Source organism: Neoarius graeffei, chromosome 8 (assembly GCF_027579695.1).
Source record: "Neoarius graeffei isolate fNeoGra1 chromosome 8, fNeoGra1.pri, whole genome shotgun sequence".
NCBI classification, from domain to species: domain Eukaryota; kingdom Metazoa; phylum Chordata; class Actinopteri; order Siluriformes; family Ariidae; genus Neoarius; species Neoarius graeffei.
Genome location: NC_083576.1, coordinates 80,290,238 through 80,306,896, shown reverse-complemented (window position 1 = coordinate 80,306,896; position 16,659 = coordinate 80,290,238). Strand labels below are relative to the sequence as shown.

The 16,659-nt window shown below is 42.8% G+C and overlaps 1 protein-coding gene across 4 annotated transcripts in view; it reads right to left on the bottom strand.

The window, feature by feature from the left end:
* The window catches only part of mical2b (microtubule associated monooxygenase, calponin and LIM domain containing 2b), a 235,187-nt gene that overhangs the window by 40,160 nt on the left and 178,368 nt on the right, over positions 1-16,659 (bottom strand). For 3 of the 4 annotated variants that reach the window (XM_060928315.1, XM_060928310.1, XM_060928312.1), the window contains 4 exons: positions 9,592-9,724; positions 6,073-6,152; positions 2,093-2,161; positions 1,301-1,404 (listed from right to left, as the gene is read on the bottom strand). In XM_060928315.1, the coding sequence (XP_060784298.1) occupies positions 1,301-1,404; positions 2,093-2,161; positions 6,073-6,152; positions 9,592-9,724 (386 nt within the window). The remainder of the gene's footprint in view (positions 1-1,300; positions 1,405-2,092; positions 2,162-6,072; positions 6,153-9,591; positions 9,725-16,659) is intronic. The other variant, XM_060928311.1, reaches the window with a different exon arrangement.

Here is a 16,659-nt window from a genome sequence, read left to right as displayed (position 1 = left end):
TTTTCTTTTCTAAAACGTGATTATTATCTTTTTTCCCCCAGCTGACACTGAGACAGCCGATCAGTAATCACTCGGGTCACGTCACGTCCATAGACTGGATAAAATCAAGATCAGTGATTTCTCCGCAGCATTATTTGAACACGATCAGTTGATGGGAGAACAGAAGGAGGCGGTTCTTCTAGGGAATGCACGCCCCCATGGCTTTAGAACCCATGTTTCAGTTTTCTGAAAGGATTAAAGATTCATTTCATTTTAAATGTTTGCCGAAAACGAACCACATCACGGCCTACAAAAACTCGCCGTCCGACCTGCAGAAGCATATTGAGGGATGTAAACGTTTTATTCCAAGAGGAAGCTTGCAGTGAAGTTGTCTGTGTTTTTAGAGCTAGCAATAACGCTGCAATAGCTATGCAGTCTGGTTAGTCAAATGACTTTCTATGGATTTGCCCTCCAAGTTGCCGTCGCCTTGTCCACGGCTAACGCTAACACATAGCTAGTTAACTTGGACACTGTTAGTTAGCATGTAGAAACGGAGTTACGCTAACATGAATAACGTTAACTTATCTGAAGTGCTTTCAGAAATGTGTTTTAGCATAATCTTGCCAAATAAACAATGTAGAAATCTTTCTTTTCTAGTAGCGTTAGCGACCCGATATGATTTCGAGTTCGAAAAGAATTTGCTAGCATGTCAGGTGGAGTTTCACTGACTAGCTAGCTTAACGTTAAACCACCATGATGCACAACATGCGTTCATTTTGTGAATTCACATTTCTGTCTTTGGTAACGGCATTAGGTTTTGTAAGCGTTGTGGCAATAATACAACGATGCGTTGACAGAAAATGTACTTTTAATACTTAAATATTTTTAAAAGCAAGTGCTTTAGTACTTTAACTTAAGTAAAAATTTGACTGGACAACTTTCACTTGTATCGGAGTCACATTTGACCAGCGGGATCTGTACTTTGTCCACCTCTCTGTTAGGCATGTTGTGTAAATCAAATGGTGCTGACCCCCCCTTAAAAAAAAAAAAAAATCCATTTTAATTCCATTTTTTAATGCGGCAAAACAGGACAAACACCAAGGGGGATGAATACTTTTGCAAGACGCTGTAAAAAAAAAAAAAAAAAAATCTGCACTAAAGGTTTGTACATTTAAATAAAAACTCACTGATGTAGAAACTGAGCAGTAAAACTTGACATTTTAACAGTTAAAAGCTGCAATTATTGAGTCAAAGGGTTTTATTTAAACAGTAAAGATTTTTCATGATTTTTAAATTTTTTTTTTTTTTTAAACCATCATACCGGCACATGCAGCTCCTCAAAATCCGAATCTCCATCTTCTTCTAACAGAGCATCGTCTCCGCCACCTTTCTGGTCAAACGACTTCAGCAGAATCAGAGGCAACGCTGAAGACAGGAGCATTTATTAAAAATTATTTAATAAATATGTGGTAATAATATTCCCTAATAACAGTCCAAACAATAAAGGCAGACCTCAAAAAAAAAAAAAAAAGCCGCGTATACTGTATAATATCCATATTTCAGTCAAGAGGGGGATGTAATGGTGTACATATCTACTGTACTATATTTAAAAAAATACTAGAAAGTTTATTTAATATTACTTTCTTTAAGAAAGCAGTCAAGGGTTTAAATCATTGTGAATAAAAGTGATTTTGAAATGCAATAAAAGGCCAACAGCGCCCTCTATTGGAGTGAAAATCACCTGCTTTATTTTATTTAATTAAAATAAAGGTCCCCCCCAGACTAGAATTAACTCCACCAATAATATGTGCCCCCCCATGAGACAGAGACGTAAACGCCAGAATAAACTCCTCACTGCCGGCGTTTTTCTCCCAGGCATGACCTGCTGAAACGTGCCAAACCTTGTGCTCATGTAAGCCTGGATTTAGCTGCTATAAAAAGGATTGCATGGTGGATTTTAATCCAATTAGGATTAACGAAAGAATGAGTCAAGTTCATGCAGGTCTGAGCAGGAAGAGCGATGTTCAGCACAACGGTACAATCTGAGAAAGCGAAAGACGACTCTGTGTGTGTGTGTGTGTGTGTGTGTGTGTGTGCGCGCGCAGACTCTTACTTGCTCTGATCTTCCTTCTCCAGCGATTGTTTCCGAAGGTGATTTCTCCTTTCGTGTACGAGCGCGCCACTGAACACACAACAACAACGTGCATCATGAACAGGCTTCTCGATAAACAGCTCCAGTTTTCTTTATCAGCAGCCCTGAGGACTTTCAGTACGACACGACAAATCCCACGATGATCTTAATGCTCTTAGGAAAACACAGGGGCATTTCTACAGGATAGTCGCAGCTCAGTCACAGGAACTTGTACAGTGAATTTTCTTTAATCAGTTCAAGTGAAATGTGTGCAATTATTGATACAGCGATGTTTCCTACAAGGAGAAATTTACTCTTTTTTTTTTTAAAGGAAGGAGTCTCCAGTGTTCACAATTTACAAATCTTCAGGACGGAGAAGTTTGTACTTTCTGGTCCCTGAGAACCATGACAAGCGAGAGAGAGAGAGAGAGAGAGAGAGAGAGAGAGAGAGAGAGAGAGAGAGAGAGAGAGAGAGAGAGACTATAGAAAGGAGATGGAGAGAGAGGGAGAGACAGACACACAATAGAAAGGAGATGGGGAGAGAGAGACAGATAGACAGACAACAGAAGAGACAGACAACAGAAAGGAGAGAGAGACAACAGAAAGGAGAGAGAGAAAGACAGACAACAGAAAGGAGATGGGGAGAGAGAGACAGATAGACAACAGAAAGGGGAGAGAAACAACAAAGGAGAGAGGGAGACAGACAATAGAAAGGAGATGGGGAGAGAGACAGACAGACAACAGAAAGGGGAGAGACAGACAACAGAAAGGAGATGGGGAGAGAGACAGATAGACAGACAACAGAAAGGAGAGAGACAGACAACAGAAAGCAGATGGGGAGAGAGACAGAGACAGACAGACAGACAATAGAAAGGAGATGGGGAGAGATAGACAGACAGCAGAAAGGAGAGAGAGAGAGAGAGAGAGAGAGAGAGAGAGAGAGAGAGAGACAGACAACAGAAAGGAGATGGGGAGAGAGAGACAGATAGACAGACAACAGAAAGGGGAGAGAAACAACAGAAAGGAGAGAGAGACAGACAAAAAGGAGATGGGAGAGAGAGACAGATAGACAGACAACAGAAGGGAGAGAGAGACAGACAACAGAAAGGAGATGGGGAGAGAGAGACAGATAGACAGACAACAGAAAGGGGAGAGAAACAACAGAAAGGAGAGAGGGAGACAGACAATAGAAAGGAGATGGGGAGAGAGACAGATAGACAGACAACAGAAAGGGGAGAGACAGACAACAGAAAGGAGATGGGGAGAGAGACAGATAGACAGACAACAGAAAGGAGAGAGACAGACAACAGAAAGCAGATGGGGAGAGAGACAGAGACAGACAACAGAAAGGGGAGAGAGGGAGACAGACAATAGAAAGGAGATGGGGAGAGATAGACAGACAGCAGAAAGGAGAGAGAGAGAGAGAGAGAGAGAGAGAGAGAGAGAGACAACAGAAAGGAGATGGGGAGAGAGAGACAGATAGACAGACAACAGAAAGGGGAGAGAAACAACAGAAAGGAGAGAGAGAGACAATAAAAAGGAGATGGGAGAGAGAGACAGATAGACAGACAACAGAAGGGAGAGAGAGAGACAGACAACAGAAAGGAGATGGGGAGAGAGAGACAGATAGACAGACAACAGAAAGGGGAGAGAAACAACAGAAAGGAGAGAGGGAGACAGACAATAGAAAGGAGATGGGGAGAGAGAGACAGATAGACAGACAACAGAAAGGAGAGAGAGACAGACAACAGAAAGGAGATGGGAGAGAGAGACAGACAGACAATAGAAAGGGGAGAGAAACAACAGAAAGGAGAGAGGGAGACAGACAATAGAAAGGAGATGGGGAGAGAGAGACAGATAGACAGACAACAGAAAGGAGAGAGAGACACAGAGACAACAGAAAGGAGATGGGAGAGAGAGACAGACAGACAATAGAAAGGGGAGAGAAACAACAGAAAGGAGAGAGGGAGACAGACAATAGAAAGGAGATGGGGAGAGAGAGACAGATAGACAGACAACAGAAGGGAGAGAGAGACAGACAACAGAAAGGAGATGGGGAGAGAGAGACAGATAGACAGACAACAGAAAGGGGAGAGAAACAACAGAAAGGAGAGAGGGAGACAGACAATAGAAAGGAGATGGGGAGAGAGACAGATAGACAGACAACAGAAAGGGGAGAGACAGACAACAGAAAGGAGATGGGGAGAGAGACAGATAGACAGACAACAGAAAGGAGAGAGACAGACAACAGAAAGCAGATGGGGAGAGAGACAGAGACAGACAACAGAAAGGGGAGAGAGGGAGACAGACAATAGAAAGGAGATGGGGAGAGATAGACAGACAGCAGAAAGAGAGAGAGAGAGAGAGAGAGAGAGAGAGAGAGAGAGAGAGAGAGAGAGAGAGAGAGAGAGACAACAGAAAGGAGATGGGGAGAGAGAGACAGATAGACAGACAACAGAAAGGGGAGAGAAACAACAGAAAGGAGAGAGAGACAGACAATAAAAAGGAGATGGGAGAGAGAGACAGATAGACAGACAACAGAAGGGAGAGAGAGAGAGAGAGAGACAGACAACAGAAAGGAGATGGGGAGAGAGAGACAGATAGACAGACAACAGAAAGGGGAGAGAAACAACAGAAAGGAGAGAGGGAGACAGACAATAGAAAGGAGATGGGGAGAGAGAGACAGATAGACAGACAACAGAAAGGAGAGAGAGACAGACAACAGAAAGGAGATGGGAGAGAGAGACAGACAGACAATAGAAAGGGGAGAGAAACAACAGAAAGGAGAGAGGGAGACAGACAATAGAAAGGAGATGGGGAGAGAGAGACAGATAGACAGACAACAGAAAGGAGAGAGAGACACAGAGACAACAGAAAGGAGATGGGAGAGAGAGACAGACAGACAATAGAAAGGGGAGAGAAACAACAGAAAGGAGAGAGGGAGACAGACAATAGAAAGGAGATGGGGAGAGAGAGACAGATAGACAGACAACAGAAGGGAGAGAGAGACAGACAACAGAAAGGAGATGGGGAGAGAGAGACAGATAGACAGACAACAGAAAGGGGAGAGAAACAACAGAAAGGAGAGAGGGAGACAGACAATAGAAAGGAGATGGGGAGAGAGAGACAGATAGACAGACAACAGAAAGGAGAGAGAGACACAGAGACAACAGAAAGGAGATGGGAGAGAGAGACAGACAGACAATAGAAAGGGGAGAGAAACAACAGAAAGGAGAGAGGGAGACAGACAATAGAAAGGAGATGGGGAGAGAGAGACAGATAGACAGACAACAGAAGGGAGAGAGAGACAGACAACAGAAAGGAGATGGGGAGAGAGAGACAGGTAGGCATACATACAACAGAAAGGAGATGGAGGGAGAGAGAGAGAGAGAGACACAACAGAAAGGGGGAGAGAGAGAGAACAGAAAGGAGATGGAAAGAGAGGGAGAGAGACCGAAACATACAACAGAAAGGAGATGGAGAGACATGCGCACACACAGAGAGACGCACAACAGAAGAGACAGACAAACAACAGAAAGGAAAGAAACACATTTTATATGTATACGAGAGACGTGTGTGCATGTGAGTGAGTGAGAGAGAGAGAGAGAGAGAGAGAGGGCGTGTGAGGGAACGAGTGCATACAGCTGCTATAACAGAGGTGGAATTGTAACCCTGTGTAAATATCTGTGGTATAAGAGGAATAAAACTGACATGCTGTTCTCAGAAAACAACATCTGCTCACACACTGGATACAGAGCGAACAGCTGGAGGTGTAACATAACGTACACACACTCAGCAGCTGCTGCGTCACTGAATTCATACACATGACCCCGAGCACAACGCCCAGCCCTGCCAAAACAAACAGAACCGGAATTAAACTGCTTTCACACGACCACGCCCAGATCTACTGAAGGGGAGGAGACGAGATGCGGTTTAAAGGGCCGCAGGACGTCGAGACTCACCGCTGCTGAGCTGTGGAGAGCTCGGACCGAGCGGCTCCGACTGCACGGCAAGATCCTGAACTGAAAGGTCTCCATCTCTGCTGAACAGCAAGACGTTTATTAACATCCATACAATAAGAGTGACAAAGAGCAAACACACACACACACAGGTTACAAGGGTAACAACTGATATATAGGAGGACAGACAGAAGAAAAGCTGGACAGGTACATTGCAAGATGAGTGGATAAATGGAATGGGAGACAAAATTATAGAGAATCAGTGAGACAGACAACAGAAAGGAGAAACAAAAAGGAACAAGGGACAGACAGACAACAGAAAGGTGAGCGAGAGAGACACACACAACAGAAAGGTGAGCGAGAGAGACACACACAACAGAAAGGTGAGCGAGAGAGACACACACGACAGAAAGGTGAGAGAGACACACGACAGAAAGGTGAGAGAGACACACGACAGAAAGGTGAGAGAGACACACGACAGAAAGGTGAGAGAGAGAGACGACAGAAAGGTGAGAGAGAGAGACGACAGAAAGGTGAGAGAGAGAGACGACAGAAAGGTGAGAGAGAGAGACGACAGAAAGGTGAGAGAGAGAGACGACAGAAAGGTGAGAGAGAGAGACGACAGAAAGGTGAGAGAGAGAGACGACAGAAAGGTGAGAGAGAGAGACGACAGAAAGGTGAGAGAGAGAGACGACAGAAAGGTGAGAGAGAGAGACGACAGAAAGGTGAGAGAGAGAGACGACAGAAAGGTGAGAGAGAGAGACGACAGAAAGGTGAGAGAGAGAGACGACAGAAAGGTGAGAGAGAGACGACAGAAAGGTGAGAGAGAGACGACAGAAAGGTGAGAGAGAGACGACAGAAAGGTGAGAGAGAGAGACGACAGAAAGGTGAGAGAGAGACGACAGAAAGGTGAGAGAGAGAGACGACAGAAAGGTGAGAGAGAGAGACGACAGAAAGGTGAGAGACAGACACGACAGAAAGGTGAGAGAGAGACACACGACAGAAAGGTGAGAGAGACACACGACAGAAAGGTGAGAGAGAGAGACGACAGAAAGGTGAGAGAGAGAGACGACAGAAAGGTGAGAGAGAGAGACGACAGAAAGGTGAGAGAGAGAGACGACAGAAAGGTGAGAGAGACAACAGAAAGGTGAGAGAGAGAGACGACAGAAAGGTGAGAGAGAGACACAACAGAAAGGTGAGAGAGAGACACACAACAGAAAGGTGAGAGAGACACACAACAGAAAGGTGAGAGAGACACACAACAGAAAGGTGAGAGACACAACAGAAAGGTGAGAGACACAACAGAAAGGTGAGAGACACAACAGAAAGGTGAGAGACACAACAGAAAGGTGAGAGACACAACAGAAAGGTGAGAGACACAACAGAAAGGTGAGAGACACAACAGAAAGGTGAGAGACACAACAGAAAGGTGAGAGACACAACAAAAAGGTGAGAGACACAACAGAAAGGTGAGAGACACAACAGAAAGGTGAGAGACACAACAGAAAGGTGAGAGACACAACAGAAAGGTGAGAGACACCAGAAAGGTGAGAGACACAACAGAAAGGTGAGAGAGACAACAGAAAGGTGAGAGAGACACACAACAGAAAGGTGAGAGAGACACACAACAGAAAGGTGAGAGAGAGACACAACAGAAAGGTGAGAGAGAGACACAACAGAAAGGTGAGAGAGAGACACACCAGAAAGGTGAGAGAGAGACACACCAGAAAGGTGAGAGAGAGACACACCAGAAAGGTGAGAGAGAGACACACCAGATAGGTGAGAGAGAGACACACACCAGAAAGGTGAGAGAGAGACACACACCAGAAAGGTGAGAGAGAGACACACACCAGAAAGGTGAGAGAGAGACACACACCAGAAAGGTGAGAGAGAGACACACACCAGAAAGGTGAGAGAGAGACACACACCAGAAAGGTGAGAGAGAGACACACAACAGAAAGGTGAGAGAGAGACACACAACAGAAAGGTGAGAGAGAGACACACAACAGAAAGGTGAGAGAGAGACACACAACAGAAAGGTGAGAGAGAGACACACAACAGAAAGGTGAGAGAGAGACACACAACAGAAAGGTGAGAGAGAGACACACAACAGAAAGGTGAGAGAGAGACACACAACAGAAAGGTGAGAGAGAGACACACAACAGAAAGGTGAGAGAGAGACACACAACAGAAAGGTGAGAGAGAGACACACAACAGAAAGGTGAGAGAGAGACACACAACAGAAAGGTGAGAGAGAGACACACAACAGAAAGGTGAGAGAGAGACACACAACAGAAAGGTGAGAGAGAGACACACAACAGAAAGGTGAGAGAGAGACACACAACAGAAAGGTGAGAGAGAGACACACAACAGAAAGGTGAGAGAGAGACACACAACAGAAAGGTGAGAGAGAGACACACAACAGAAAGGTGAGAGAGAGACACACAACAGAAAGGTGAGAGAGAGACACACAACAGAAAGGTGAGAGAGAGACACACAACAGAAAGGTGAGAGAGAGACACACAACAGAAAGGTGAGAGACACACAACAGAAAGGTGAGAGAGAGACACACACAACAGAAAGGTGAGAGAGACACACAACAGAAAGGTGAGAGAGAGAGACACACACAACAGAAAGGTGAGAGAGAGAGACACACAACAGAAAGGTGAGAGAGAGACACACACACAACAGAAAGGTGAGAGAGAGAGACACACAACAGAAAGGTGAGAGAGAGACACACACACAACAGAAAGGTGAGAGAGAGACACACACACAACAGAAAGGTGAGAGAGAGACACACACACAACAGAAAGGTGAGACAACAGCACGGAGAGAGAGCACGAGTGCATGTGTGTGAGAACAGAAAGGACACACACCAGAAAAAGAGCGAGCGAGAGACAGACACACACACACAACAGAAAGGTGAGAGACTGAGACAACAGAAAGGCGAGACAACAGCACGGAGAGAGAGACTCAGACACAGAGAGAGAGCATGAGCGCATGTGTGTGAGAACAGAAAGGACACACACACACACACACACACACACACACACACACACACACACACACACACACACACACACACACACTCCAGAAAAAGAGAGCATGAGAAAGACACACAACAGAAAGAGAGAACAAAAGAGGCCGATTAACTGACACAGTCCTAAGGTGAGAGACAGACAGACTGACGGACAACTGATAAGACAAACAGAAGGACAGACAGACCAATGTACAGACTTATAAACATTAACAAGACTGAGGCGGACAAACAAAACCAAACAGATGAGAAAGATAAATAAACAAACCGAAATGGATCCACAGATGAGCAGACTGATGGGGACAGACAGACAGACCAACACAGTAAAATGTAGATAGAAAACAAATAAGATGTAACCCAGTGTGTGTGTGTGTGTGTGTGTGTGTGTGTGTGTGTGTGTGTGTGCATTAAAGCGAAGATTTTGGATGTGACGGGGAGAGAACAGGAAGATGAGGAACGAGGAGATGCTGGTGCTGTAGATGAACCTGTTGCTGGTGAACTCTGGAAGATCGGAGCGCTGTTCCTTGTCTGAACTCGCTGCCGTGTTCTCAGTATCCTGCAGAACTTTCCGGATGTGCTCTTCATGCGTCTTGGGCAATGAACTTATTCCTATTGTGTCTACACAGAGAAAGATACATGTGCACTACAATAAAGAACTCAATAACCAACAGAGTGATAGATTATGCGTCCATTCAACTCTTAACACGCAATTTGAAACCATGAATACAATTTAGAAAGAAGAATGCTTCATGTGTTTAAAACCTCAGTGATCTTTACACACACGCACATTCCTGAACATCCCATGGAGCACTGTTAAAATCTATCATCAGAAAACGGAAAATATGGCACTGGAGAAACCAGTGAAGAAATAAACGAGAGCATTCTTCAGAGAAGCAACCAAGAGACCGAGGGTAATCGTCAACATGATGCTACCACCACCATGTTTCAGGGTGATGAGCAAAGCTGGGTTCCTGCCAAATGTCAAGCTTTGCGTTAAGGTCAAAAACTTCTAGTTTGGTGGCATTAGACCTGAGCACCTTTTTCCACACATCCCCCCCGAGTCTCCAATATGCCTTCTGGCAAACCCCAAACAGGAGTTTCATGAACACGGATCAATCTTCCATAAATCCCAGCTGTATACAGATCTGTATACACAATAGGGGTCGACCGATAATCGGCCTGGCTGATATATCGGGCCGATATTCTGCATTTTTAGGATTATCGGTATCGGCCGTAATTTCCACCGATATGCCGATAACATGCCTTTTTGCAGCCATTTCGTTCCTAACGTGACTGTCACTGCACATCCTTTCCTGCACTCGCCTCTCTGAGTTCAAGAACACGGTCCCGCCCACCACAACATCTGATTTGTTTGGCACAAGAGATATAGCCAATCGACACGTGTAGCTAAACGCTGTGAACTGTTTCAAGGTGGCCGTACGGGTACTCGGGCAGAAGCGGCACAAGGGATACAGCCAATCAACACGCGTAGCTAAACGCTGTGAACTGTTTCAAGGCGGCCGTACGGGCACTTGGGCAGAAGCAGATCCCACTTCAAGGTAAGGACACGCTGCTTTTGCCACAATAAGTCACAAACACACAAGTTGCAAAAGCACATCATTATTATATGTTTACATTCTTCATCTACTACTCATTAAATTTGTCCATTTGCATCTGTGTAGCCAGGCAAACTTGGCTTATGGAAGGAAGCACTTGAATTAGCCTACAACCAACTAGTCTCGCTGAAACTACATGTAATGCTTCCTTCACTACAATATAATCCTCCTAAATTGGGAATATTAGGCTTGGGCATTAAAAGCATTAGAATGTAGATGGTTACTTGTTAAGTTGTTACATAATAGGGAGTGATAGCCGACTTTATGTTTGAGTTTACTTTTTAAAAAATGCTGCAGGCAGCTCCCTACACTTGATTTGTTATTTAAAAACTACTTGAAGTTGGCAAGTCTTACTTAGTTCTTGGTGTAAAAGAATCCAGAGTGTATTTTCATTTATTTTCCACTGAAAATGGTGAGCTGTAATATAGTAGGGAGTGATTTATTTTTTTTTATTGGTGAATATTTATTTTATTATTATTTTATTTCTCATTTTATTCTAACTAATGTTTGACTTTATTGTACAAATGCTGCTGGCATCTCCCTGCACAAAATTTCATGTTCAATTTTACAATTAAACATACATTTCATGGATATGAAGGTCTGTGTCAGTGTGTGCTATTTTTAATTTCATGTGAATTACAACCCCGATTCCAAAAAAGTTGGGACAAAGTACAAATTGTAAATAAAAACGGAATGCAATGATGTGGAAGTTTCAAAATTCCATATTTTATTCAGAATAGAACATAGATGACATATCAAACGTTTAAACTGAGAAAATGTATCATTTAAAGAGAAAAATTAGGTGATTTTAAATTTCATGACAACAACACGTCTCAAAAAAGTTGGGACAAGGCCATGTTTCCCACTGTGAGACATCCCCTTTTCTCTTTACAACAGTCTGTAAACGTCTGGGGACTGAGGAGACAAGTTGCTCAAGTTTAGGGATAGGAATGTTAACCCATTCTTGTCTAATGTAGGATTCTAGTTGCTCAACTGTCTTAGGTCTTTTTTGTCGTATCTTCCGTTTTATGATGCGCCAAATGTTTTCTATGGGTGAAAGATCTGGACTGCAGGCTGGCCAGTTCAGTACCCGGACCCTTCTTCTACACAGCCATGATGCTGTAATTGATGCAGTATGTGGTTTGGCATTGTCATGTTGGAAAATGCAAGGTCTTCCCTGAAAGAGACGTCGTCTGGATGGTAGCATATGTTGCTCTAGAACCTGGATATACCTTTCAGCATTGATGGTGTCTTTCCAGATGTGTAAGCTGCCCATGCCACACGCACTAATGCAACCCCATACCATCAGAGATGCAGGCTTCTGAACTGAGCGCTGATAACAACTCGGGTCGTCCTTCTCCTCTTTAGTCCGAATGACACGGCGTCCCTGATTTCCATAAAGAACTTCAAATTTTGATTCGTCTGACCACAGAACAGTTTTCCACTTTGCCACAGTCCATTTTAAATGAGCCTTGGCCCAGAGAAGACGTCTGCGCTTCTGGATCATGTTTAGATACGGCTGCTTCTTTGAACTATAGAGTCTTAGCTGGCAACGGCGGATGGCACGGTGAATTGTGTTCACAGATAATGTTCTCTGGAAATATTCCTGAGCCCATTTTGTGATTTCCAATACAGAAGCATGCCTGTATGTGATGCAGTGCCGTCTAAGGGCCCGAAGATCACGGGCACCCAGTATGGTTTTCCGGCCTTGACCCTTACGCACAGAGATTCTTCCAGATTCTCTGAATCTTTTGATGATATTATGCACTGTAGATGATGATATGTTCAAACTCTTTGCAATTTTACACTGTCGAACTCCTTTCTGATATTGCTCCACTATTTGTCGGCGCAGAATTAGGGGGATTGGTGATCCTCTTCCCATCTTTACTTCTGAGAGCCGCTGCCACGCCAAGATGCTCTTTTTATACCCAGTCATGTTAATGACCTATTGCCAATTGACCTAATGAGTTGCAATTTGGTCCTCCAGCTGTTCCTTTTTTGTACCTTTAACTTTTCCAGCCTCTTATTGCCCCTGTCCCAACTTTTTTGAGATGTGTTGCTGTCATGAAATTTCAAATGAGCCAATATTTGGCATGAAATTTCAAAATGTCTCACTTTCGACATTTGATATGTTGTCTATGTTCTATTGTGAATACAATATCAGTTTTTGAGATTTGTAAATTATTGCATTCCGTTTTTATTTACAATTTGTACTTTGTCCCAACTTTTTTGGAATTGGGGTTGCATAATGTTTACATTTACCGGTTGCACATATCGGTTATTGGCATCCCAATTCCATAATAATCGGTATCGGCCCTGAAAAAAAAACATATCGGTCGATCCCTAATACATAAATAATAAAATGGTGTGCGTGTTCAGTGGTGGGTTTCCCAAAAGCCTCTTAACTTGGAGAGAGTGCGTTCTTTGTGCTGCTCGCTCTACCATTTAACGATGATCTGTTACACGATGCTTTTGGGAAACTCCGTACAGATCTCTTCAGAGTTACCCTCAGCCTCTTGGTCGCTTCTCTGACTAACGCCGTCTTTAACCAGTTGCTTAGTTTTGCTTGATGGCTGAGTGTTTCTTTGTTTTTTTCCCCCCTCCCGCCTCTATATTCTTTCCATTTTTGTGGCTACTGCCTCATAGAGGCAAAGCGAGGCAGTAGCCACCATGTCATGTTGTAAGAACGAGAGTAACAATAGTGCACTGCGCATAAGCATTACAAATCACCAGAACGGCGAATCGTGATCTCGCGATACGAACAGTCGATCTCGCGTCATCAAAGGTACACAAGAACGAGTGGTGAAGCCGCGATGTCATCGTGTTGAAAGAATGAGTGTAACAAGAGCGAAACTTCGTAACCAATCAGCACTTATCCTGATCGAGTCCGATTACCCGTTCTACTTCTTGATAAACTTCCGAACCAGAAAGAGAAACCTCGTTATAACGTCATAGTATATTATCGGAAGATAATCAGCAGATAAAAAGAGAAACAAAATTCACCTCGTGGTTCGCCAAGGCTACTGATATCAAGTAAATGGCGTTTATTTTACGAAAAGTTACCGTTTGATTATCACAGCTTTTGTTTGGTCCTTCTGAAAGGACAAATGAAAGGTTTAATTTTTTTCGAGCTTGTCGGCCGATGTACTGAGAAACACATCAAAGTTCTGCTATTCGCTTTAATTTTGTTTTATTTTCGAGCCTTTACACTATACTCGTGAAACAAAATGTGCTCGTTAGTACCTTATAATGCTTCGAAGACAATTCATGAACAAGTGCTTTCTTACCATTTTTGAAAAAAAGATCGAGTTCACAGCACTGTATTTTGAACAAAAATATATATATTGAAAAATATATATTTGCGATATTTACTGTATAGACATGGGATCAGAAAAAAATAAGTAGTAGCCACTGCTTGGCGGGATTTGGAATGATTATTTTTTTTTAATTTAATAACCAAACTGCGATCAATACTTTTCCAGAACTTTGTCATGGACTTCTTTTGAAAGCTCCTTGGTCTTCAGGATGCTATTTGTTTAGGTGCGTTTTCTAATAAACTCTGGGTTCTTCCAGGAACAGATGGATTGATTATTGATTCTGACGTGTCACACTTTATTCAATTAATTATACGAATTCTGACGGCAACTGGTCGCACCTGAACTACTTTAAGGGTTTGTATAGGAGACTGAATCAAATAAAAATTGAAAAAAGTTAAATTGGGAAAAAAAAAAAAAAAAATCAATAAATTGTTTTATTTCAAAAATAAAACTGTAATAGAGCGGCGGCTACAATTATCAACAGTCCATAATTATCGACACCTTTTCAGATTTACCGATAAAACAATTTTACAAAGGTGAGTCAGTTACAACAGTTATTATTGGTTAATTACTCAACCAGAAGACCCGCCTCGCCCTTTGATCTTGTCGTCTGATGTTACCGGAGATGGAATTTGTTTTTTTAATCACGATCAGCAATTTTTCGGAAAACCTGGATGATGATCATCGCAGGTAAGCATGGTGGAAAGATCATGGACATGTTTTTACTTCTCAAATTCACTGATATTTCATGATCTCCTTGTCGAAACCTACTTCGTTTCTTACTCTTTCATTTGACAGTCGCTGTTTTGTATTTAAACGCGCGTTTGAGAGTCACGTGAGGTGTCGATAATAGTGATCACTTTCACCGGTGTCCACCATTATCGACACCCTGTGGAATTAAGGGACATTTACGACTGTTATGGATCAATCTTTGTGTAATGTTGCTGAAATAGGTGAAGTACTTTTAAAAAATATAAAAGTGCCGTGATTTATAATAATTTTTTTCTGATTCATAACAGAATGGAATGTTTAGAGAGTATTTGGAATCCAATTGCAATAAATAGAATTAGAGCAGAATTAAATTCCTAGCATATAAAAAAATTATACTTGAGTCATTCAGATTTTTACTTTTTTTTTTTTTTGCAGTTTGTTGTAAAGATCTACCACATATTGCAATATCAGTAGACATTTTATATTTTGGTTCGAGGAATGACATGCGACCTTTGACCTGGGTTTTCATGTGGTTACAATATCAATTGCCTGTTGACATTAACTGGTAAACTACAAATGAATACAAACAATGAATGATTAACAAAATGTGATCTACGAAAATACTTAGAAAGTGGAACAAAGATTTTCTGACGCAGGTTAAACATTATCAGTTCGTTTGTTTACAAACTTCCTTATTTATGTAAACACCGACATCCATATATTTATATAAAATATTTTTGTACAAAATACAAGTCTATGTAAAACAAATTTTAAATAAAAACTGTTCTGCTAACTTAAAGTGCATATCACGGGTAAATTCAGGAGCAAGATCACTGTACCGTAATTCTAATTTTATATTTATATTTATATTTATAATTTTACCGTAATTTTATATTAAACTTTGGTCAAATATCTGTCACATTTTGCATTTTGTGCAATTTTTTTTTTACCTTGCGCAATACCAGAAAAATTCAGTTGAAATCAACCCATTTGAGGCGAATTGGTCCGCCTCTGAAAAAACTTGGCATTTGGATTTCCCGGCAAACATTGATTTTCGTGACGTCGCGCATGTGCGGGACGCCTCCTTCTGAATCCTACGCCAGCGCTGGTTTGTTTATGAGAAAACGACCTGGTGGTTTTCTGCAAATTTCTTCAACGTTATCACGTAATTATTAAAATGGTTAACAGATGTATCGTAGGAGGGTGTAGCAACACCAATCTTGATGGGATTAGTACTCATCGTTTCCCAAAAGACCGGACAATGAGAGAGAAATGGGAGCGCTTGGTCTACACAGGCTGTGCACTGAAACCGTGCAAAGCTCGCGCAGCCTGCTGGCGCTTCCGCAGGTGACGTCACGAATCTGGCTCCAGACTCCCTTGGGATTTTTCCAGACGTGTTTTGTTATTTTATTTTTTTCTGCTTTAGACAGATGGCCTTGTGCAAAATGACCCTTCTGGATGAGTGTGTAAAGGGACATCTCATCTCATCTCATTATCTGTAGCCGCTTTATCCTTCTACAGGGTCGCAGGCAAGCTGGAGCCTATCCCAGCTGACTGCGGGCGAAAGGCGGGGTACACCCTGGACAAGTCGCCAGGTCATCACAGGGCTGACACATAGACACAGACAACCATTCACACTCACATTCACGCCTACGGTCAATTTAGAGTCACCAGTTAACCTAACCTGCATGTCTTTGGACTGTGGGGGAAACCGGAGCACCCGGAGGAAACCCACGCGGACACGGGGAGAACATGCAAACTCCACACAGAAAGGCCCTCGCCGGCCCCGGGGCTCGAACCCAGGACCTTCTTGCTGTGAGGCGACAGCGCTAACCACTACACCACCGTGCCGCCCTAAAGGGACATACTTTCATATAAAAAAAAAAAAAAAAAAAAAAAAAAAACACCA